This window comes from Euprymna scolopes, chromosome 6 (assembly GCF_053919585.1).
Source record: "Euprymna scolopes isolate OS-2025 chromosome 6, ASM5391958v1, whole genome shotgun sequence".
Taxonomy (NCBI): Eukaryota; Metazoa; Mollusca; class Cephalopoda; order Sepiida; family Sepiolidae; genus Euprymna; species Euprymna scolopes.
The window spans coordinates 157,339,086-157,365,606 of NC_136487.1; the positions used below are offsets into that span (position 1 = coordinate 157,339,086).

General features: G+C 34.5%; 2 protein-coding genes across 4 annotated transcripts in view; one reads left to right on the top strand and one right to left on the bottom strand.

The window, feature by feature from the left end:
• LOC145278076 (DNA-directed RNA polymerases I, II, and III subunit RPABC3-like) overlaps nt 1-1,565 on the top strand; it is a 358,089-nt gene extending 356,524 nt beyond the window's left edge. For both annotated transcript variants that reach the window (XM_080130331.1, XM_080130329.1), the window contains exon 4: nt 755-1,565. In XM_080130331.1, the coding sequence (XP_079986457.1) occupies nt 755-872 (118 nt within the window). In that variant the 3' untranslated portion in view covers nt 873-1,565. The remainder of the gene's footprint in view (nt 1-754) is intronic.
• A 23,513-nt stretch (nt 1,566-25,078) lies between these two features.
• The window catches only part of LOC145278077 (DNA repair protein XRCC1-like), a 128,962-nt gene continuing 127,519 nt past the window's right edge, over nt 25,079-26,521 (bottom strand). For both annotated transcript variants that reach the window (XM_080130332.1, XM_080130333.1), the window contains exon 15: nt 25,079-25,486. In XM_080130332.1, coding sequence (XP_079986458.1) covers nt 25,379-25,486 — 108 coding nt within the window. In that variant the 3' untranslated portion in view covers nt 25,079-25,378. The remainder of the gene's footprint in view (nt 25,487-26,521) is intronic.

Below are 26,521 nucleotides of genomic sequence, written 5' to 3' on the forward strand. Positions count from 1 at the left end.
TCCTTATAAGTCATAAGATTAATAAAAAGTACTTATTAAAAAATATTGTTATATATCAATAAAAGGAGGAATACCTCTAAAGTAAGAGTTATTGCCCTTTATAGATCATTAAAAAAACTAGTTTCAGAAGGAACCAAGGACAACATGGCGGTTTCACTTGATGCTGAATATCGTTCTGTCAATAAGGTTTTTGCCGTCAAATAAATTATTTAAAAATACAATGAACTTGTCTGCTTGTTATTAGAATATCCAATGATTCTGACATCCCATTTCTCCAAACACAAATATACTGGGACTTTTTTGGAGAGAAAGCCAAAATAATTTTAAGCTCACGAGAATATAGCGATATTTAAATCGCCATATTTAATTTTCTTCAATTATAGTCAAGCTTATGAATTTTAGTTTTAAATACTGAAGGCAGAAAATTATTGACAATTTAGGGGATATTATTCATAAAATATCAATAAAATGTTATCTTTTAATCATTAAATTTGCTTACGATTTTCAAAGATATTCGGGGATTAAGGATATTCATTATTATAATTCGTTATCTGAATTTGATGAATGAATATCGTAATTTTTTTAAAATTTTATTTTAATTTATTTGTTATTTTTTATATATTTGTTACAATATCAAATTCTTTTTTTTTTTTTTTGTCATTTCTTTTTTTCTTTGCTCCAATTTCTAATCTTTCTTTTTTATTTAATTTTGCTTTCCTTTTCTAATTCTGTTTTCTCTTTTTCTCTTCCCCAGGTCTGCTTACGTTTCTTTTGGCGGTCTTTTGATGCGGCTTCAAGGAGATGCTAACAATCTGCACGGTTTTGAAGTCGACTCCCATGTCTACCTCCTTATGAAAAAACTGGCCTTCTGAAGCACACGACATACATTTTTTTTTTTTTCACCTCATAAGAAATAAATTTTAAAAAGAAAAAAAAAAATCATAATTTTTTAATTTACCAAGTTTTTTTTATTTTTATTTTCTTTCATTTTCAGTTTAACTCCCCCATTTTAATTTTTTTTTATTTTTATGATGTTTGAATTATGTTTTTTTTGTTTTATATTTCGACCTGATCGAATACTTCTTCATGAACAATTTATGAGGATGATAAAGCTTACGTATGTGTTGTCGTCTGATCAGTGGGCCAACCTCGTTCTGGAACTGATGCACCTTGAACAAGAGCCGAAAGCTTGGGACATTATACCAGCTGTTTTCAACATGGCACCAAAAAAGACATTTTCGAGCGGAGCCTATTTGCCGATCACCCAGAGCACCAACATTCATCTCTTATCAACTTCTGTTGACTAGATATTGTCGACATCCTCGTCGTGAACATTATCTCTGTTTTAATTTTAGTGCAATGGACGGAGAGAAGTTTATCAGAAGTTGGAATGTCAACTCTGCAAAGGTCATTCAATATAAAGATGAACATTGCTCTTAATTGGTGCCCGAACGGACGAGATAAAAAAATGAGAGTAGAGAAAACATCTTGAAGCAACATCGGACGACTCCATTGTCTCATTTTGGCGCATGTGTTGGAAATAATAAAGATTATTTTTTCTCTTATCAATATTTTTAGTCTTACTTTCCACAAATAGAATGTTTAATTTGCACAAGAAAAAATGTTTTATATTGCAGAGTGTTCCAAAAGTCTTGAGCACATTTCAAGTCCTCATATCTGCTTAACATGAAAGTGGTGCCATTTTAAATCTAAATGCTTAAAATCTTTTGGTTATTGACTTTTTTTTTCATTTTTGTTCAGATCCAGTAATGGCATTCACTCAACCAGAAAAGGCGTTTTGTGTGCTTGAATTTGCAAAAACTGAATCATGGATACTTATCAATATGCATTTCGCAAAAAAAGATCTCACAACCTTCGATTGGGGAGGGGGGGGGACTGGTCTATGCGCCTCTTATTCCAAGAGATGTGGATGAGCTGAAGGCCTGAATAACAGAGGCTGTTGCAACCATTGACAACACTATGCTGGGACGCGTTTGGCAAGAATTGGATTATCGGCTTGATGTGCTCACATTGGACATCTTTGGACATTCCATGAAAAACTTGAGATGACAATACCAGATGTGTTTTTATATCCTTAATAGTTCTCGAGATATTCAATGTTAAAATTTGCCCAAAACTTTTGGAACACTCTGTATTTTGACATTTTTTTTTTTTTTTTTTTTTTTTTGTTGGAAAAAAAAAAAATGCTAATTTTTTTAAATGACCAAAACTTATTTATAAAAGGGTAATACTTAAAGATCACGGTCAGAGAAAAGTTCTGTATATGTATTAAAAACGTTCATATTTTGTTATTTTTGTCAAATATTAATTTATATCGTTATTAAATAAGGAATTATTTCGAGTGAAAATTCAAGTCGTTTTTATCTAAAAAGTTTAGATAGTATATGCTCCCAACTTTTGAACCTGTAGCTACTATTTTTTATTTGTTCAAAATTTTACAACCTGTCTCAGTAAATCTGCAGGTCATCCCACATTTACTAGCGCTCCACACACTTAATAAGTTGCAGGATAACTTAGGAACATAGTCTCATACAACTTGCGTGTTTGGTATTTTCCTTTTGGTATACTTACATTCAATTTTATTACTCCTACTCCTAATGCTTGAACTGAGAATCCATTGCCAAGACTTATTTCTTCTGCCACATCTAATTTTTGGAAATTAATTTCTTCATATCATATTTTAGAATGGCGCCACAAACAAAAAACGGAGAAAAATGCTGTTAAAGTTTAGTTTGGTGGGTATACTGTGCATTCGTCGATTTCTATCAATGTTCTGGTCTGAATTCGACCACAACTACTCTTGTATATGTTAGAGGAAGCTATAGGGAATAAAATGATATAAAAACTTGATATTTTTCCGCAATGGCACTGACCGAGTTATGACATTCAGTGTCTCATATGGCCTGATAATGTTGACACACCAGTTCTCTTCAGATCACTGAAGTTAAGCAACGTCAAGCCTAGTTAGTACTGTAGTAATATCATGGAACTACTTTCATACATGCAATAAATATAGCCACTTGTCATAGGAATGACGTAAACCATCTTTTACATTTTGAACATGGGTTAGAACAACATGCATGTCTTTCTTTATATATATAATCACATTTAATCTTTGCTACTAACTACATGGGATTACATTTCTGAGATGGCAAATGTGCGTATTTTAGCTCGAGAAGATGCTGCAGTATAAACTTTGAAGGGTAGTGCGAAATATTTGCATAGGAATGGTCTTTGGTTTCCTAGTCATCATTTTATTATGTATAGAGATAACGTAAAACCATCTGTAGCACATAGATAATTTTTTCTGATGTTTTTATCATTAGCTTTAAAGATGGTTTGGCATATTCTGAAGCTTTCTGTTACTTTCACAATGTTTTGGTCGATGTAACTTCTGGCCTTCTTCAGGTGTTTCTTGTCAAACTTGGGAATCTGCCCAGAATTTTGAACGGAACTCTTTATTTAATCCACAGGGTTAGCCTGCTCTAATTCCACCAGTCATGACTTGTTAAGTAATTCACAATTGTATTTTAAGTGTAACCCACACTGAGGATTGAACCTTCAGAAACCTATCACATTGCTATGGATCCTTATCTTTCTATCTAATATATATAAAGTAAAGTCAGTCTATTTCTCATTGATATTTTTTTTTCTTTTTACAAAATTTTTAATTATGGATCATCAGTTTTTCTAGTGGATCGTCGCAGTACGTAAGGAATAAAATTTAATTCAATTTTATTTCTCTCTACAAAAATACTTTGTCCAGATCAGAATTCTTTCTAAAGGACTCCTATTTTGGAAAATGGACATACTTATGTTTAACTCTGCTTTCATTGCAATAGCTCTTGACATATCAAAGGCTTTTGATACGGTATGGCATTAAGGTCTACTTCACAAGATTGCCAGCTATGGAATAGCTGGAAATGTCCTCTCAATTATTAAAATTATTGGTTTCGGTTATGGCTGAAGAAACTAAAGTTTATATATTTTTCATGTTTTTATTTCAGTTTTGATTCAAGCTAATGCACCCAAGTCGGATATGTCCATTTTTTTTTTTTTTTTTTTTTTTTTTTTTTTAAATCGTAACCTTATAATATATATTAAAAAATCGATAGAACATTAACTCAATAATATATATATGAAACCTGCAAGAATTAAAATATCATATTTAAGCGTACTTTACGACAAGGCTTTGCCGGGGATTTGTGCTAGCTTAGATAAATACTTTTGCAGTTTTAACAAAAGAGCTACAATAATATCAGAGCGTCTCCATTTACACTGAACATCTACAGAATGCCAACATTAATATATTACATACTAGCGGGGGTACCCGGCGTTGCCCGAGTGTTTGTTTCCGGGACGGGGGGGGGGGGAGTTTTAAAAAATGTTATGGTAGGTAAGTAGGAAGGATCAAACCCGGAGTCATGAGTAAAAGTAGGAAAATAAAGTGTGAAAAAAAAAAAAAAAAAAAAAAAAAAACATCTGCAACGTTAACAGTTCAGCCACCAAGAAAAGTCCATTCCAGTTGTTTAGGAAAAAAAAACAAAAAAAACGACTACAGTAGGTCGACGCAAACGTGAAAATATAATGTGAATTGTCCAGCACGCTAACCACTACGCCACAGAGCACTGCAGCTTAGTTTAGTGATTTTAAATAACTTCACATGAAAGAACTACGAAGCCAAACCGGTGTTCTCTTCTCAACTGTTCCTTGTGAACGATCCCCAAACGGTGTTAAGTGGTGGCAGGGGGAGGAGGAATTTATTAGAGAGAAAATATTTTACCACTTCCATTGATCTTAACCGATTTTGGCCGTGACTTCTCAGCAGAAAAAGTATAGAAATCTAAGATTATCGAGGAATTTGAGAAATAATAAGCCTATAACACACCTCAGATATTGTTCTGCCGTTTGTGCATATTATATTTGCATGAAATATCTTGATTTTTAATCCTATTAATGTCAAAATCAGACGGGAAAAAATGAGTTCATTTTATTTATATAGAGAAGATGAGTCCCCTGTGGAATTTCCACAGGTCCTGCTAGTTATATATTTATTATATTCATAACATTTTTAAAAGAAATTATGTCACATTTATAGGACAGTTGCGGTTTATTTAGCAAAACAAAGATAACATGATAATCAATCTAACATTAATGAAAAAAAAAATAGCTATCACAAAGACAGGAGATATCTATTTGTCTTAGTCTTGAAAAAACTAGCAATTCATCAGCCCAAATATGGCAATGCTAAATACAAGGTTTTATAGTAGATTCATAGAGACAGAGAATAGCCTCAGGTGTCAAAAAGTGTTTAGAGAGATAGAAAGTGGAGAAGCAGAAAAAGCAATGTATATGAACTCCAAGAAAGATTTGATGAGAAAGAAAAACCCAAAAGTTGCAGAGTACACTCATTCGGCCTGGTGGTCGAGGTGTGGTTTCTGCTCTGATCCTGCACTCTAGTTAAACTGTTTTTGGTCAATGGCAATTTTATTTTTGCCTACTCCCAGAGTGTCCCCTTTTGGCGGAGATGGTTTTCTTCCATATTAAAAACGACCTTGTGTCACATTTTGTTTTCATGGGGAAGCAAATAGATACCGAGAGTTGCTTTCTAAAGAGAGATGTCATCTATTAGAATCCCAGCAAGAAAAGAAGCTACTGGAATAAAAAGCTGTATTACAATGAGCTATCAAAACAGCGAAGACCACTAGACCAACAGGTCAAGAGAGCAATCCGTTCATCACTGGTCATCAAAGTTCTATATCACTGGGGAGCAAAGGTCATTTCAAGCCAAAAGAAGAATACCACGTCGATGATCCTTTTGAAAAAAGCAAATTGATTATTCATTGAAAGATTACACAACCCTTATCATTCACAAGTCTTTGATTTAAGTTCCTAATGTTCGTATCTGGTAAAGTCTGGGTGATTTTTTTTGGGTCAATCTCTCAATGGCGTGGATTCGGTGGACAAGCAGAATGAAGTCCCAAAAGCTTCTGCTTATATTGAGATATGATGGGCATGACGCCGTCTTTTTTCCAGTAGAATGTAATTCATAATACATTGTTTCAAGTTATTGATTTTCAATACTTATCAGAGGCATTCTGATACAATACCTATCTAAAAACACTCCCAAATACAAGTACATTTGTGTGAAATTAAAAAAAAAAAAATTGGCTCTGCCATTTTGGAGTCCATAAGAAACACACACACACACACGCAAAGTGACTTTTATATATAAATAGAGAAGCAATAGAGATTAACATGGTGCATGCAATATTGTCACATTTGGGCTGGTGCATCTGCTACCAGTCTCTCCCTCTTAGAGTTCAAAAAAGAGTTTTTCTTTTTTTTTTGTCTTTTTTTTTAATTCAATTTCCACCCCAAACAAGGCACAGTGCCACTTTGAAGCAGGGGGCTACTATCAGGGACTTAATTAGCGGGGTCATTATGAAGGGAGATGAGTAGAAAGATGTTTGTTAACATTACACTTGAACTTCTGCATATCATTGCAGTTGGGAAAGCAGAATCCCGGAAGGGAGTTCCAAAGACCCGCAGTTCTGGGGAAGAAACTATTGGAGTAAAAGGCTTTCTTGCACCTAGGGATCTCTACTGTAAAGGACTTAGTAGCTTGTCGGGTTTGTCAGGGGTAGTTACGTCGGGGAGGTACAAGTGTTTGCAGTTCGTCAGAGCATTCACCATTGAAGTATTTGTAGAACAGGCAGAGGGATGCAACATCTCGTCGATGGGACAGAGGCTGAAGCCTAGATGACAGTTCAGGACCTATCAGGTTGGCGACTCTCTTTTGAACCCTGTCCAGGAGCGAGAGACAAGAAGCAGATGCACCAGCCCAGATGTGACAACAGTACTCCATACATGGGCGAATGGTTGCCTTATAGAGGTATAGGATACTGTCAGGCGTAAGTAGTTTTCTAGCACGGTAGAGGGAGCCAACCTTCAGTTGCCAGCCTAATAGATGCAATATTGTCACATTTGGGCTGGTGCATCTGCTACCAGTCTCTCCCTCTTAGAGTTCAAAAAAGAGTTGCCAGCCTAATAGATCTTACACTGGTGTCCTTTTGTGTCTGGTCCAGATTTATTGGGGCTGATGTCATGCTCTCTGGATAGTTGTTTCAGTGGAGGGTTTCTCTTAAACTGTCCATCTTCCTTTTGATATGCACTGCTGTTGCTTTTACTGGGTTGTAGGCAATGGACGATTCCTTTCTTTACATTATATGGATGGTGGGAGTTGAAGTTTAGGTACTGTTAAGTGAACGTTGGTTTTCGGTATATAGATGACATAAACCCCTGACCAGTGCGAGTGATCAGTACATCACTCAGAAACTCATCACAGTTTGTATACTATATACGAAGGGCTTGTCTGAAAAACTTCAAGAATATGTAATCCATATGACATCAGGACAGTATTTAGGAGTGATTCAACTCTCTGGAAACAGCTTGTGAGAGTCAAGCCCCCTACAGAAAAAAAATCATGACTAAAAACTGGATATGAAATCCCATGTAAATGTGGAAAACTATACAAAAGTGGAACATGTCTACTGAAAGTACGATTAGAAGAACATTGAAAAGCCATAGTACATGGAGGGACTGAAAAGTCAGGTATAGCTGACCATATCTGGAAGGAAGAGGGAAACTATCTACCATTATGGGACGAAGTAAGAATTATAGACAGAGAGAGAATGGAGAGTAAGACGACTGAAGGAAGCAGCATATATGCTGGAGAATAACCAATTACTAAGTAGACCTAGTATAGAATTAATACGATATGGGAACCAGTAATCATAAATAATAGATAATATATACAAGTAATAAGTAAAAACATTAATAAATATATATATATATATATATATATATATGAGAGAGAGAGAGAGAGAGACAGATATGTTAATATAGAGTAATAAACAGTGATATTTATGACTATAAATAAAAAGCCGGTTTAACGCTCCTAAAATTTGTACTAGAATTGTCTGCAAGGACCCATGGTGGAGTGGTTAGAGTACTTGGAAAAATCAATTGTAAATAGTGACCTTCTCCTGAAGGTTCAAGGTTCAATCCCAGTGACCAAAAACTACAATTGTAAATTACTTAGGACCTCTATCCAGTCATGGCTGATGGAACAAGAGCACGCTACCCCCGTGAAGTAAATGAAGGGTCCCACTCGAAATTCCATTCGAATTCCCAATTTCGACAAGAAGGTTGGCGGTTACATCGACCAAAACGTTGTGGAAATCACATTCAAGATGAAAACAGTAGTCCGATGAATCCAAATAATAGATTTGATTTGTTCAATAACTTGTTGACAAATATCTTGGGACATTTCACTATTACACCAAGGGATCCCTTAGAAAGGGGAATGGCTTGAATCATCTACCTTGCTTTCATTCCACAAACTTGATCAACCAGGTCTAAGGCACAAGGTTTCTTGGCTATATTACATTATAAGAAGATGCATGCATTGGTTTCTTCTTGCCTAGTTTAGGCAGCATTTCTACAGCCTAACTCTTTGCCTAGAAATGTAGCACGGTCATCTCAACTGCATGAACAGGATGTGATGTCGTTTCGGTATTGAAGGTTTCAGTGATCCATTTCAAAAAACTTTTTTAACTTCTCCACACCATCCATAGCATATTAAACATATGAATCTAGGTGTGTACGTTTGTTAGATATGGCATAATCTGAAAAGAAATAATTATTTTTAAATTATCAGGTACTTCAATTATTTATCCCAGTTTTTTTTTCTCAATTTTTTTTACCCCAGGAGTAAATTTAACCCTGGTTGAGAACCTCTGACTTAGACAATATATAAACAATAATTTTTCAGTCTTTATCTCCCAGCATGAAAGACTTAAAGAAAGACTAAATAGAGGTCCTAAGTAATTTGCAATATTTTTTTTTTTTTTCTGTGGACACACGCAAAATCAAAAACATGTTCAATTTCTTCTGTGATGCTCACTCCTCTCTTTTGACCGAACATCTCTCACCTGCAGCTATTCACATACTCTGCAAACATGCAGCTAAGTACATGTTTACAATATACTGATATTATACTTTGAGCACAAAATTTGAGAAGGATGCCTGTAACCAAACTGAGCTGCAGGATTTTTTTTTTTTTTTTAACTACAAGGGGCTTTCCAAAATTAATGCCTCCTATTTTTTTATATTCTACCTGAATGGATCAGAGCTGATTGCAAATTGCATTGTTATGATGAATGAACTTGTGTATTGATGGCGTGAAAGTTTCATCTCTCTGTTGCAGATATTGACAGTCTGAGACTAAAAGAAAGCAAATTCTGCCATGGACACGCATTAGAAGCAGAGGTGCATCAGTGAATTCCTGGCAAAAGTGCATTGGGAATGGTGTTTACTATGTAGAAAAATAAAAGCACAAAACATTGCCCATTTTAATGATACCCATTCTTATCGTTGTAGCTCTCCAACTTTGTAAGTTAAAAAAAAGGTTTTACTTTTGGAATGACCATCGTATAACAATTGCATGCATTCATGACACCAATTAGTGTCATAAACATACTGCTGCCACATCTGGCCAGAAGCTGCTAAAAACAGCCTCTCCTGCCTCCTTTTCTCTTCCCTGCAACCTCTCTCCCATAGAAGAGACGTTGTGAGCCTGTCTTTGTTTTATCATTATTTCCATGGTAAACCCTCGTCTGAGCTCCAATCTCTGGTCCCCCCCTCGCCGATCTTTCACGAAAAACACCCGTCTAGCTGAAACCACTGTCAGTAATTTTCCCCACTCCTTATCTGTACCTAAATCAAAACGTAGATTCCATGAGCAGAGCTTCTTTGTCAGAAGTGCATGCCTGTGGAACTCTCTTCCGTTTGCCTGTTTCCCACCTGACTACAACTTGGATGTCTTCAAGTCCAACATAAATAAATTCCTGATGAACCGCCCCCCCCCAAGTAAGACACTTTATCAAATCTCCATTACTAACAATTACTACGATATTGTCCCATTGATTACTATACATGCAATAACCTTTATCCCCAAGTGGCTTCTGGGCCTTGATAAGTGGTGACTACCATGTAAAATATATATATATATATGACGAACACCATAAAAACACTCAAAATTATGATATAACACTATTTTCATGCACCAGATTACCTTGCTTTACAGGCTGAGGGTTAGGTGTGGTTGAGGGGTGTTGGCACTTGGCCAAAAATGTCCCATATGCTCAGAGGAATGATAGAATATGTTCTTCTATCGTAGGGAAAAATTAATTTCTCTATAAAGTAAAATAGATATTTGGCGACACAGTCTGGGTTTGCATTATTTGGATTCATTGGACTACTGTTCTCATCTTGAGTGTCATTTTCACAATGTTTTGATCGATGAAACTTCCGACCTTCTTCAAGTGTATTTTCTTGAACTCAGGAATTTGGACGGAATTTTGAGCGAAACCCTTCACAGGGGTAACATGTTCTTGTTCCATCAGCCATAACTGGATAGAGATCCTAAGTAATTTGAAATTATATTTTTCGGTTGCCCACACTGAGGGTTGAACCGTCAACCTTCAAGGAAATATTACTTTTACAATTGATCTTTCCAAGTACTCTAACCACTGCGCCATGGGTACTTGCACAAGATATAAAAAATTTACTAAAATTGATTCTAAAATTGATCTTGGATTTATTTTACAAATTTTCCTTCAGTTTTGATTTTTAATGTACGAGGAATTCTAGACAAGAAGCAAAAGTATTTATTTCTTGAAAATGGATAATATTAAAGTTTATATTGCCACTTCCTCCCTTTTTAATAAACTAGAATCATAAGTCCTACAAACTAAAATTCAAGTATATATTATTTTTTAGTGTCAATACATAATTAAAGCAAAATAAATTGTCTTGGAGTATTAAAATAAGGTGTTTGTGTGGAATTCCACTTCCATTAAAAAAAATAAAGAAAAATCTGCATGATGTACAGTGTCGGCAAAAAGAAAGTCCGCACTTGTAATTTTTTCAAAAGCTGCAAATTTAAACTAAATTTAATGTAACTGTTTAAACAAACTATACCTCATTTGATTGGCGTTTTATTCTTCTATAATTTTACCTGTTCATATTTGACTTTTAATTGAAATATTCTAGTATTCACGTCCACTTAAAAAATAACTTTAAATTGAGGAAGCAAAAAGAATGTCCGCACCAACAAATTCGCTTAAAACCAGCTAAATTATCGCCCCTAAATCAGTTTAAAATATCCACTAACAGGCAACAAAGCATCTCTAATCGTAATTGTTGTTGTTCCAGGTTATACAACGTAACATTTTAGTCCATATGCCACGACTTTCTCTTAGTGATCGTCAGGAGCTCATTAATCTCTACCTTCTGGTTTGTCCAATCGAGAAATCAACCGAAGATTGAAATGTGATGAGAAAACGGCACAAAAGACTGTGCAAAAGCACTAGCAGTGTTCGTGATGCCCCTACATCTGGTCATATTAGAGTTATTTCTTACAGGGAAGACAATGCTATCAAGATCCGCAGCCTAAGAAACAGATTTGAAACGACTCCCCAAATCTAACAGTGCAATCTTGTTAAAAAGTGCTCTCTTTCTACTGTCAAGAACAGATTAAAGGAATTTAATTTCCGAGGATATGTTGCAAGACGCAAGTCAATGATTTCTGTAAAGAACAGAAAGCGCTGTCTGGACTTAATCAGATGCAATGAAGATCATGACTCTTCATATTGGTCAAAAGTGCTTTTTAGTGATGATAGCAAGTTCAATAGGCCAGGCAGTGATGGTCGGCAGTATGTCCGTCAGAGGAAAGACAAAGAATTTAAGGTGCTTAGTTTCAATGTTGCAAGGTGGTGGGGGTTGAGTTTTGGTGTAGGTCATTATTAGTACCAATGGTCCAGGGCCTATAGTTCGCTTGCAAGGTCGAATTAATTCAACCAAGTACATTAATATGTTGACTGAACATTTTCTACCCTACTTTGGTCGGAATTTGGATGATAATCCCATCTTCATGCAGGATAATGCTCCCATTTACACAGCTGGCAATGTCAAAAGGTTCTTGGAAGAGCATGATATTCCATGTTTGGATTGGCCTGCACAATTTCCAGACCTCAATCCTATCGAAAACGTATGGCATTACATCAAGCAACAGCTACACAATGATAAAATTTCAAATTTGGAAGCACTTTGGACAAAAATTAAAGAAAAGTGGGATGGCCTTTCCCCAAAGTATTGCTGAAGTCTAATTTAAGAAATTCCCAAAAGATTGCAGGCTGTCAAATTGCAGAAGGACTATGCTACTAAATATTAACATTGTGTTCCTGTTGTATTTGTGTTGCATTAATGCTCTAAATTACGTTTAAATAACTTTCCATTGTGCGGACTTTCTTTTTGCCTCCTCAATTTGAAGTTATTGTTTTTAAATTGACGTGAACATTTCAAGTACAAGTCAAATATGAACAGGTAAAATTATAGAAGAATAAAAGGCCAATCAAATGAGGTATAGTTTGTTTAAACAGTTACATTAAATTTAGCTTAAATTTTCAGTTTGTGAAAAAAATACAAATGCAGACTTTCTTTTTGTCGCCTGTGTATACACCCATGACAGAAAGAAAACATCACATTCTAAAAATCACATTAATTGATAAAGTATTATTTGGATTTATCGGACTATTGTTCTTATCTGGGTCGATGTAACCACTGACCTTCTTCAAGTGCATTTTGTCAAACTCTAGAACGTTTCTGTTGAACTAAAAAATCTGAACAGAATTTTGAACGGAACACTTTATTTACTTCACGGAGTAACATGTTCTTGTTCCATCAGCCATGACTAGATAGAGATCTTAAGTAATTCACAATTGTATTTTTCGATTGCCCACACTAAGGATTGAACCTTAATACTTCAGGAGAATATCACTTTTTACAATTGATTTTTCCAAGTACTCTAACCACTGCGCCACGGGTCCGCAACAGCTGACAATAACCAGCGTGTTAAAGATCCTGTAACCTGTGTGACATGACCGTCCCAGGGAGCGATTGGGCTTCCCACTGGGGGGAGGCTGAGACTCCCGAAACACTGGAGAATGCCAGGCAGATATGACTGTTTTATTCGTCAAGTATCGTTGTGTGCCCGGGCGACGGCAAGCAACCCTGCTGAGTGAAAGATTGGATTTATAAATTCCATTGTTTTATGAAAACGACAACTTAATGTCACTTTGAGAGACATAACGAAAACATAATTTCGTTTCCGATGCCAACGAGTGATGACTCAGGGTTGTTTGGCCTTTGAGTGCCGTTACCAGACCAATGGAGTCACGGGCTTAACCTTGCGATCGTGAGAACGGCGCCTGCAGGCTGACACACAACCCTTCTGGCCTGGTTACAATAAGATTAATGCTCCTGCCCTGCATTGTTCCCAGTCACCGTGGGCTAGGTATAGCCTCCCTCTGATATCCTGGAGGGTTACCATACAAGAAGTAGATGGAATTCCTCAGTTGTGGTGAAAGCAGTACATCTAGAAAAGGGAGTTGAAAAAAGATGGAGGGAGCCTGTTCGCCCTGTATAGCAATCTTCCAGTGATGTCATCACAAGCAAAACAGCAACTTCCAATTGGTCATGAGCTATCACGGAAGTAGTAGGGCACAGAAAACTGTCATGAATGTTCATGTCAGTGAGCAGTCTGGTCTAACTGGAGATATTTAAACATAAAAATCTATAAAGAAAAATTGACCATGAGTTTCATCTTGTATGAACATTACTTTTGGAAACTCTCAAGTGGGTTATAATATCAATATGGAACCTCGTATCCAAGAAAATGTTACTATTTCAAGCATGTCAGCTATTTCTTATGTGATCTCTTCCCATGGCTAAATATTAATCTCATTATCGGCCCGTCATCTGAATGCAACTATGAATGCTACTCAACATGCATAAGCCTACCAAGAGTAAGAGACTGGTGTGAGCACATATCCAGTTGTTCAAAACTCATTAACCAACTGTAAAGTGGGGTTAGGGACCAAAAGATGGTGTTAGTGGGAAGATTTAGGGTTGAGTAGATCATTCCAAATTCTCACTAAATAGGTAAAGGGAAAACCACTGACAACATATCTTGATATTTCTTCAACAAAAAGGCTGTAATTCTCTCTTCATGCTTGTGTTATATAGTTGGTTCAGTTAACACCAAGTTAGCTGGACGATTATTATGGATATTTGTAAAAATAGGAACAGAAAGAATGTTATCAAATTGAAAGAAGTATTTAAAGACAAAATTATTTATGTTAAAATAGTTCCCAAAAATGTTAACTTGGTACAAAAGAATATTAACAAACAAAATGTTACAAAAGTGGATCATCTGATTTGTGTCTTTGTGGAGTTAATGGTGTCATGCGATAGCTTGGAGTTGTCAGACAACAGCGCAATGCCATCAGCAAAATCAGCATCCATGATGTAACATGTAGGATTATGTGAACTTCTTCTCAGTTGATACATCAGTCCATTGTCATTGATTGTATCCAGAGATATGCATGATGTAGTCTATTACGATGATGAAAAGGAAAGTTACAAGTGGAGAATACCAGCCAGATTGTTGATACTGATTTTGCTGATGACATTGCGCTGTTGTCTGACAACTTCTCTTGAATCAGGAGCAAACTGTACAGAGCTTCACCTGAATGTTACCAAGACTGAGTGTATGCCAATTAACATTCGCAACAACCACAAAATTAAAACCCTCACAAATAACGTCCTCAAACGTGTTGAAGCCTACAAGTATCTAGGATCACATACCAGGAACTCTGAGAAAAACATTAGAAAGGGCGTGGCATGTTTTCCGCATACTTATTGAGCCAATCTTACTCTATGGATCTGAAACTGGGACTCTTTCCGCAAGTATAAAATATATATAGGTCTTAGATTATCTATAAAATATATACGTTTATTAAAGACTAGAAGATATACCCGGCATTGCCCGGTATTAAATGTAACGTTTAAACCTTTAAAAAGATGAAGTAAAAAAAAAAATAAAAAAATGGACAGAAACTAAGGCATGTGCATGCGAGTATTATGCTTTTCTAAACAGTTAACTTCTTGTAATTTAAAAAAGAGATGAGGTCGAAACCAAAACCTAAAGACAGTGAGTCAAGTACAATAACCATCAGGCCAACTTGACACGATCTTTAAAATTTGTTTTCATACCTACTTATTCTTAACATTATGTGAACAATTTTCGCAGTCATGAAACAGTTGACAAACAGATAAAAAGTACCAATTTTTTCAATTTCGAGCCCTTAGCACCCCCTTAAAAAATTTTCCACATGTTTGAATATCCTAGATACTAAAGTTCAAGCCTGTAGACCAAAAATTCGTTGAGTGTATAGGTTGAGAAGTGTCCTCACAGACACACAATCTCAGTTTTATAGATATATAGACTAACGACACACAATCCATACATATAAAGAAAGAGGAACAATATAACCACTAGGTTATACACAAGCTCACATGCATACAAGACACATGTATATACAGACACTAGATATATAAACACCTGATCTTATAGTCTCACACAGGTGTGGATCAAACAGTGTATTGCTTAGAACTCGTTTAGTTTATTTTTACAATTAGGAAACTCGTTTTAGTTGTTCAAATGTTCCAACAAATTCTTCCTCATGCTGAGTCTGTTTTCGAGCATCATTCATTTCGATTATTGTCGGCATTCGTTTTCATCTTTAGCCCTTCAGCAGTGACCAGCAAACTTAGTTTTTTTCTCTCTGATCAAGGCTGAAATCTGCGAAAGTGTTTGTACAATTCCTCTCTTATGAGGTGTGTCGGTCGGCATTAACCTTATTCGGGTTTAACTAGCTTCCATCAAAGGAGGAAGTTTCATGGGAGTATGAAATTCACAAGCGGTCCCCAGTCGCATGTATATCCTGTGACATAATCCTTAAATTATACTATGTGTTTTAAGAAAACTTAATTTTAGGCTGACAAAAAAATGTATCGTTTTTTTGTTGTTTGATTGTTGCTGAGGCAAAATGAACAGAGAGGGAGATAAGAAGAGAGGCATTCTTTAGGACTCCCGTCTAAGCTGCCATGCGGGGCTGGTCCTGGATATGACCTTAAACTATATCCGATGGTGAGGCCCCAGCTTGCGGGCTTTGGGGAGTGTGGAGCCACCCTTTAATTGCCATTGCTCCAAAGTCCACTCTGACCCGGAGTGGTAGTACCTGTTAGGGTCTCTATCTATATAAAAGCCAAGTACGTCCAAGGATGGAATACTGTTACCATATCTGGGCAGGAGCTGCTAAAAACAGCCTATCCTGCCTTGACAGAGTACAAAATAGACTTCGTGGCTTAGTGGGGGATGCCCTTTTCTCTACTCTGCAACCTCTCTCCCATAGAAGAGACGTTGCGAGCCTATCCTTGTTTTATTGCTATTTCCATGGCAGGTGCTCGTCTGAACTCCAATCTCTGGTCCCCCCTCGCCAATCTTTCCCAAAAACACCCGTCTAGCTGAATCCACTGTGAAAAATTTCCCCCACTCTATATCTGTGCCTAAATCAAAATGCGGATTCCATGAACAAAGCTTCTTTCTTAGAACTGCACGCCTGTGGAACTCTGTTCCGTCTGCCTGCTTCCCATCGGACTACAACTTGGATGTCTTCAAGTCCAATGTTAACAAATTCCTAATGAACCGCCCCCTTAAGTAAACACTTCATCAAATCTCCACACTAACGTAATGTACTTGCAATAACCCTTATCCCTGAGTGGCTTCCGGGCCTTGATAAGTGGTGATCACTGTGTAAAAAAAAAACAAAAAAAAAATAAAACTATGGTTTAAATAGAAACCGACTTAAAATAAAAACAAATATACTCTATTAAAAAATTGTTCTTCAAAATCACTGGATTCGGCATTAAATAACCTGAAAAGGGTTGATATGCCGTAAAACAAAAACAAACGAAAAAAAAAATAGCCATGCGGAGCGGATGTAGAAAATTTCCACCCGATGACGACAGAGAAATGAGAACGAACCGATGTCGTCGAAACAAATAATGTCGACCCTACGAACACGAGAAACACGGTGCACCAAAAAGACATAAAGCGAAGAATAACTGAAACAGTGGATAAATAATACATAGGAGTATCGCATGTTATGAATGGTCGTCCGCAGCAAATAGAATGGTGGTTAAACTTCACGTACAAAGGAAAAAAGTAAAGACTAATTCCCTTCTCTTTGCATTATTATTGTATTAAAGTGGAGAGTCCTTTCATTTTGTCATTGTATTGATGTATTTCTTTTTAATTGATATATTTTTTCGTCTGCATTTTCAGATAGTAGATTAAGATACACCTTCCACAGCCTCGCAATTTTTATTTATTTTATTTAATCTCACCCCTCTCCCTTCCACCATATTTTTATTTTTATAATAAAATTAACTTTGAAATGTTACCACTTGTGTCCGTGTTTTCATTACGTTCACACGTTCGTTCGTCTATTTTACATTTTCCGGGTCTCGAAAGAGTCTCTCCATTCCGTCTTGTTCGGCAAGACATACTGAACCCAGGGTTCATCTGTTTCATTGTTTTGATTTGTATTTCATGAATCTTTATTTTTTTTTTTTACCATCCATAATAATCCTCATTCGGGATGACGACGTTAGGTTTTTGTAACTCTTGCATTTACTCATTTTAGTTATAACCGGGCTCAATGTCTCTTATGAAGAGTAGCTCTTGGCATTCTGGTGTGCGCAGCGTCATTTTTGTTTTTTTCATCCAATTCTTTGGTGAAAGTCCAGGTGGTACTTCCATATACAAGAACTGATCTAATTAATGGCTCAAAACAAAAATATAAATAAATAAAAATAAAAAAATGTTTTTTAAATACTAAAATTTTTAAAAAAGTCATGTTTCATCTTGGAATGAAGATTTGAATTTCAGATTTCTTTCATTTTCTCCAATCCAGGTAAACTAGTCGATATTTTTGTAGACAAGTGAAAATTTGGTTTTGCTATTTTGTTTTATGGCATATTTTTTTTACTTCATCTTCATCTTTGGGTTATTTAATGCTGAATTCAGTGATTTGCAACAAAAAAAAAAAAAAAAAAAAAAAAAAAAAAAAATTATGCTTCAAGTTTTTATATCCTCAAATATTTATTCATGTGTTTTTTTTGTATAGAAAAATTGTTTTTGACTTTGCAGAACATGACTGAGTTTTGAAAAGTGAAAAGAAAAAAAAAATGTTTGGTGCATTTTGGGTCAGAAAGCCAGTATCTTCAGACAGCTTGATCTGGCAGCTCCTACTTAGTGAAAAGATATTTCCATGTTGGCTCAAGAGAATGTACTCTTGTTTGTTTATGTTAACAAAAAGTCTAATGCAAATTGCTGTTCCTTTGAAACTATGTAATAGGGCTTCTTTGAAACTATGTAATAGGGCTTCTTTGAAACTATGTAATAGGGCTTCTTTGAAACTATGTAATAGGGCTTCTTTGAAACTATGTAATAGGGCTTCTTTGAAACTATGTAATAGGGTTTCTTTGAAACTATGTAATAGGGCTTCTGCTCATTAAGTAGTTGCAGCAAAAATTACAAGTTCACTAACATGTCAGTAATTTTCTTTGCAGGGTATCTTCTGCTTCTTGTATCAACATCAAGCTATTTTCTACAACTTTGAACTGACATATGAAAGACGTAATTGCAGTAAGTGACAAAGTTTACTCTTTGTTGTCCGAAATGAAAAATGTTCAAACTCATTTCTGCATATATTTGACACATGCACTCATCTGGATTAACCCTTTACTGGCAGAATTTTTTTTATGCAATAAATAAATATTTCAATCATGAAACTCACACGTTATGAAAGTTAGCGTGCAACTAACGCACGAACATAAACAATCCTCTCATTCACTCGTTGAACCATGCATAGACCTGTACTTGGGCTGACAAGCAAGAAATATTGTTTTTTTTTTGGAAAGACGACTTGAAAGTATAATTTGGTGGTAAAGGGTTAATAAAAACATTTTAAGCCAATTGGATGCATTTTCTGTATTTATCAAACATGTCGTTTTGATTCATCCTGATTGTATAAATAGCCAAATTTTTCCTTCACAAAAAGTTCTGAACCAAAGTCTATGATAAAATTAATATCTGCTTTATGCCAGTTTTTCTCGTTTTTTTGTCAGGCCATACAAGCATAAGCATATGCACTCTAACAATAACTCACACATTAACTCTTTCCCAATGTCGTCTGCTCATTAAAAACAAACATAAACTAGTGATGGGGCGATTCCAATATTTTTTTCCCCAGATTCCGATATAATTACCGATTCTGATTTTTCATAAATCTCCAAATATATAAAGTTGTTATTCCTGATTACCGTAAAACACAGTGCACATATTTTCTCAAACGTAAAAATACACGTGTGTGTATGGGGGGGGGGGTCTATAGATTTTAGTATTACTGGTATTTTAAAATCAATAAATATTCATTATTTCATAATTACTACCAGCAGTAGAAGATTTTGTTTTAAACAGAATGAAAAAAAAATAAATAAATAAATAAAAAATAATTAAAAAAATAGTTTTGGCATTGGAAAATATGTACAAATTTTTCCAATCCTGATACCCTAAACAATTCTGATTTTTCCAATTCAGATTAATCGCCCTAACACTAGTATAAACTTATTCAAATATTCCTAACATTTCAATGAACTTTCTATAAGTACCAAAAACAAATGAACTCTGAGTCTTATTAATAACTTTTAATCAGATATAAATTTCATAATTGGGTGAGGAAGTTTTGAAGATGATTTTTCTGATTTATGTCCCTTAATTTAAAAATTTTTTTAATTAAGTTTTTAATTTTTCTATCGTTATTTTCATGGCAAGTGTTCATCTGAGCTTCAATTTATGCCCCCACCACCAAACTCTCACAAAAAAAAAAAAACTCATCTAGCTACCACAACTATCAGCAGTTTTCTCACCACTCTCTATCTGTACCTGAATTTAAATGTAAATTTCATGAACAGAGTTTTATTCCTAGAACTGCTCGCCCGTGGAACTTTTTTTTTGCTGGCCTGCTTTCCAGCTGACTACAATATGATTGTCTTTAAGTCCAATGTAAACAAATTCTTGTTGAACCGCCCCCCCCAACCTTAATAATCCATTTCTACCACATTTCCGCCACTAACTATTAATAAGATGTTGTTTCAGTGACTACTGTACATTCATTAACAATTATCCTTGAGTGGCTTTCGAGCCTTGATAAGTGGGGGCTCTCATGTAAAAAAAATAAAATAAATAAAAAATAATTGACTTGGGACTTCCTCAATATCTCAGCTAATGAATCCCCTTCTTCTGCCAGGATTCTCAAAATATTAAACATTGTTTTGATATCTATGTAAACTTCACACTTTAAACGTGTATAAAAACATCTCTTTTTTGTGAATTTATGCTTTTGAATTCATTATATTTTTTTCTTTATGTTTATCATCTGACATATCTCTCTTTCACAATTTAAGTATTTGCTAAAACCCGTTTTCCTTTAAAATATTTCTCTAAAACTGATTCTCCCTCTTCCTAAACTGGACAGATTATAAACACCAACAGGATAACAAAGCTTCTAGAGATCAAATGAAACGATGAAACTACCAACCAACAAGTCAGAGACTGCACTAACGAACAGGTAGTAGTATCAATAATCTGCAAACGACATCTGGGCTGGTTCGGACACACGCTAAGATTGGCCTCAGAGAGAATTACCAACAAAGTGTTCTAATAGATTCCTAATGATAAAAGAGAAAAACCAAACATCAACTGAAAGCAAACAATCGAGAGATTTGATTGCAATGGGAAGAAGCTGGAGGAACGCTAGGGATCTGACTTCGGATTGAAGACGATGGTTTACTTTGACTGCCTTATTCATCACAGGATGCAGGGGTTCCTAAGGCTAACATAACAAATGTGAAAATTCCAGAATTTATTAGTAGGATACTAGAAGACCGCCCTATGTTGCATGGGTGTAAATACATGGAATATTTTAATTTATGTAAATTTCATATTTATTATTATAGAGCCAATTCTATACTGAATATTAGGCGCTTCTACAGAATTGGGACGAGATTTTTGGAAACCGTAAAACTGAATTTCACATGAAAACAATAGTATCTACGTATTCCTCAGTTTTTATATTAAAAAATTATGAAAATTTATAAGGTAGAAAATTTTTTATTAGAGAAAATAAAAAATAAAATTTGATGAAAACGATCATAAAACACAGGAGAGTTCAACAGGGAGATAATTTTCTGTTCGAATTAAGCGAAGATGATGACAATTTTTCACCTGCCAACACGATTAAAATTGTTTTTGTTTTTTTTTAAATAATTCAGGTAATTTTGACTGCATAATTTGGAGGCTACTATTGTAATTTATTAGAATTCACAAAAAAATTTAAAAAATCCGTTGAAATCATTGTTTTTTTATGCGAAAACTTCATTTATCGACTAAAAAATCTCGTCCCAATAATGTAGAAGCACTAATAATTATATTGTACCCAATATATAGTAGTGGCTGTCCGGCATGATCCAGTTGTAAAATATGCATAAATGATATTTTTAATTCATGCAGATTTCATATTTATTACCATAGATACAATATATAATAGTGATTTTAAAAGTTTAAAAAAAAAAAAAAAATGATTTGGATGCTGTCAGGTAGAATCGAAACCAACCTTAGTCATTACCATTTGAGCTATCATGAAATGGATAATAAAACATTCAAATTTAACTGATTTTAACATATAAATGTATATTTGTGCATGTAAATAACATTTTTAGTTGACTTACGCCTGCCAAGTTCCAATTAAAAATTTTTTTAGACCCCCTTACCCGCTATTTTTATTGGCTAAAGACCAAATCGAATTTGTTTCACACGTCCAAATTCCCTATATATTAAGTTTGAAGTCTATAGACCAAAAATTGATAGGAGTTTGTTAGAGACCATTGCTCAGACAGACAGATAATGTCACTTATATATATATATATATATATATATATATAATATACATCAGTGATGGGACAATTCTGATACAATTACCGATTCTAGTTTAAATTCCAATACAAATATCAATCCTTTACAAATCTCTAAATATTTAACTATAAAATTGTTTCTCCCCACCATTACCATGAAAATACATATTAAATGGCATATATTTTCTTAAACGTAAAAACACACTTATGTGGGTGAGCTTTTAGCTTTACTGGTAGTATATATATGTATGTATATATATATATATATATATATATATATATATATATATATATATGTATGTATATATATATATGTATGTATATATATATATATATATATATATATATATATATATATATATATTGGTGTTGGGACAATTAATCGGAAATCGGAAATTTTGGAGGTATCGGAATTGGAAAAATGTGTGCCTCTTTTCCAATGCCAAAAACAATTTCTTTCATTACCTTTTTTTTTTTTATTTGATTTTGTTCCAAACAAAATTTCCCACTGCTGGTAGTAATAATAAAATAATAAATATTTATGTATTTTAAACTACTAGTAAAGCTAGACGCTATAACTCAGGGTGACAGGTCATCTAGTTAAAAACCTTACAAGGGATTGCCCTTTATTTCTCTTTGGTTTGATGAATGAACTCATTTCTTTGTGAGGTCATACGATGTGCACAAATACACACAATATAACAAACAAGCAAGATCCACAAAACTTAATTAATATGAAATCAGCAGCAGCTGAGGGGTGACGGTGGCTAAGTGGTTAACGACACAGACACAACCTGAGTGTGCCAAGTTCAAACCCAGTTTGTTCCACAGAAGCACTTTCCCTTAGCGATGTTCGCAACTTTCATATGATCCTTCCTCAAAGTATCTGATATGTTTCTAGAAAGAGTACTAACTAGAAAGATATCTGAGGAAATGAATGCCAACACTAATCATCTGATTCATTAGGAATAAATTAATGATGATAAACAATCAGTAGCAGTATGACTGCTGCTGATTTCAGACAAACAAATTTTATGACATAACTAGCAGGCTGCCCTGCGTTGCCCAGTTATGAGATATACTTAAATATAATATATTAATTCATGCAGATACGTATTTATTATTAGAGAGACAATTCTCTATTGATTATTATATTGTACCTAATATATAACAGTGAGAACAAAATTAAAAAAACTATATATATATGACTTGGGTGCCATTAGCTAGAATCAAAACCAAAACATTCAACTCTCCACCCTCATTCCTTAACCTCTGAGTCCATACACATACATTTATATATGTAAGTTTCACTGAACAGCAGTTATAATTCCTGTTTTTTTCTCTTCTGATCCGTTTTTTCCATTTGATGGACCAACGTTCGAACTCATGGAAGTCAAAAACGTTTGCGTCTATGGCAAATTTCTTTTTACACTCAAACAGAACATTCGAACATTGGCTCATCAAATGAAAAAAAAAAAATGGATCACGAGAGAAACAAACAAGAATTGTCCCTGTTGTTCAAGGAAACATGTGTGAGAGAAAAACTGCTGCCCAACTAATATATTTTTTTCATTATCTTTTTTTTAATTTTATTTTGTTCAAAACGAAATTTCCCACTGCTGGTAGTAATAATAAAATAATAAATATTTATTTATTTTAAACTACTAGTAAAGCTAAACGCTATAACTCAGGGTGACAGGTCAGCTAGATAAACTAACAAGGGATATTCACCTGTCATCCCTTTTTTTGAAAAATGAAGTCACCCTATTGTCGAAGACAAGATTCAAGCAAGGAATGGTGCTGGGACTGTCCACAGTTTTATAATTATATAGATTTTTAAGTAAATAAATTTCTTTCTTGACAATTGTTTTTTTTTTTTTTTTTTAAATCTGCACCCCCTCGCTCCCTTTACTCACTTATACATCATTCATTTTCTCTCTCTCTTTTTTTTTTTACCTGGAGGTCACCACTTATCAAGGCCTAGAAGCCACTCGGGGATAAGGGTTATTGCGTGTACAGTAATCAATGGGATAGTGTCGTAGTAATTGTTAGTATTGGAGATTTGATAAAGTGTCTTACTTGAGAGGGCGGTTCATCAGGAATTTGTTTATATTGGACTTGAAGACATCCAAGTTGTAGTCAGGTGGGAAACAGGCAAATGGAACAGAGTTCCACAGGCATGCAGTTCTAAGAATGAAGCTTTATTCATGGAATCTACGTTTTGATTTAGGCACAGATAAAGAGTGGGGAAAATTATTGTCAGTGGTTTCAGCTAGACGGGTATTTATCGTGAAAGATTAGCGAGGGGGGACCAGAGATTGGAGCTCAGACGAGCACTTGCCATGGAAATAACGATAAAACAAAGACAGGCTTGCAACATCTCTTCTGTGGGAGAGAGGTTGCAGGGAAGAGAAAAAGGCATCCCCACTAAGCCTATTCAAATCCTTCATCCTTCAAATGAAGTGTGCATGGTGACAAGCAAGTAAAATCCATAAACTACAATTTTCTAGTGGTTCTTAAAACAAAACTACAGAAAAATCTTTATGATGTATGTATCCATCTCACAACGGAAATGTCATATTCCAAAAATCCCCAAAATTGATCAAGTATTTTATTTTTAAATAAAGAAAATAATTTTTAAGCGATTAATGGAAATTTGTTGAAATTATAACAAATCTAGTAACTATGAATTATTGTTGAGTTATTTCCTTTGATTGACATATTTTTTTCCGTAATGGCAGATGAGACAGTTAATTCTCAGATACTCATAAAATTGGATTTTCTTTATTAAAAATAAAACTACTTGATCAATTTTACAAATTTTTAAAATATAACATCTTCATTTCATGATGGGTATATATATATATATATATATATATATATATATACACACTAAGACTTTCGTACATTTTCTGCACTTAAAATTTTTTTTTTTAATTAGGTTGAATTATAAATAAGAAATATTTTCATTATATGATGGAGGAGGTATTTTACAGAAAGAGTTTTCAATTTAAATTTGTTACTTAACAAAAATAATTGAAAATAGAAAAAAAAGGTTGATACAAAATTTATTGAAGGATCCTTTTTTTTTTCTTTTCCATCCAAGGATAAAAAATGCAAACAAAAATAGAGAGAAAAAAAAAAAAAAAAAAAAAAAAAAAAAAAAAAAAAAAAACAGAATGGAAAGGAGAGGGGGGGGAGCAGATTTTTTTATCGCTGGAAAGAGAATGGGAAAGAGAGAGAAAAGGAAAGAAAGAAAAGGAGGAGGTCACTTTTGTTGTGTTTGGTGGTCGTGGTATATACAGGCGAGAAGTTTAATGTGGATGATTAAATGAATGTAGGATTTGGTCCTTTAAGGGATCACGATGTGTGGTTGGTATGGGACCCACTTGCTGCTGTCATTGCACTTGTAAAGCCACCTTGGACGTACAAATGTCAATTGTGGGAAATTGTTCAGAGCCTGCAAGAAATGATAGAAAAATGTTAAAAAAAATAAATAAATAAATAAATCAGTTAATTAAAAAAAAAAAAAATCAAGTAATTATAATAAGAACTTATAATATAGTATATTATATATAATATATTATAACAAGAAGTGCTTCAATTATAAATAAGTAAACTGCTTCACAATGCACAATGTGAAGCAGTTTACTTCCACCTGATAACATAAGGATGGTCCAAAGTTTTATCAGAGGTTTACTTCTCCATATTGTCTGAAGTATTCCCAAAGTTATTCCAAACTATTTATCTGACGATGCTGAAATTTGGCGTGGCGGTTATTTTTTACCAAAAGCATCAAATATGGAAAAATCACAAGTTGAAATTCCGTAACGATTTTGACAATGACTAAACTCCTTAAGTTTGCAAAGTTCAAGGTTGTATAAGATCCAGGACTTCATTAGCTACAATATGAGCCAAGTAGTGAGTCTCTGTGATAAGCAGAATCAGTTATTGCCAAAAATGTGACTTTCACCTTTTCCATGAATTGAACATTTGATGTAGATATTATAAAATTTGTACTCCTCTTTCACTTCTTCTTAGTGATGTCCCCTGACTTTGGTCATTCCTGGGTTCTGAGTGGTCACTTGAAACCTGCTCACAAATAAAAGGTGGACGCCGAATTAAGACTGCAGATGTCGAAGGGCACTGTTCTGTCAGATTACCACTCATCCCACATTGTTTAAATCATAAAAGCAATCATCCGTCGTTGGTCATCAGAACTGTATGGTTGATGAGCAGAGGTAATTTTTAAACAAAAAAAATAAATAACGTTTCTGCAGTTGTTCGGTTTTGTATAAAAAATAATTATTTGAATAAATGGTACTTGTACAGTTTAATCAAGGCATTAAAAAATGAGAATTTTGAAAAAAGTTTAATTTGTACGTATCCGTTATGGAATGAAGTTCTCCGAAAAAAAATTTCACTTGATTTCATCAAGTAGTTTTTGTTTTACAGCGAAAAAACAATTTGTTATGATACCGAGCAAGAGGTTCGA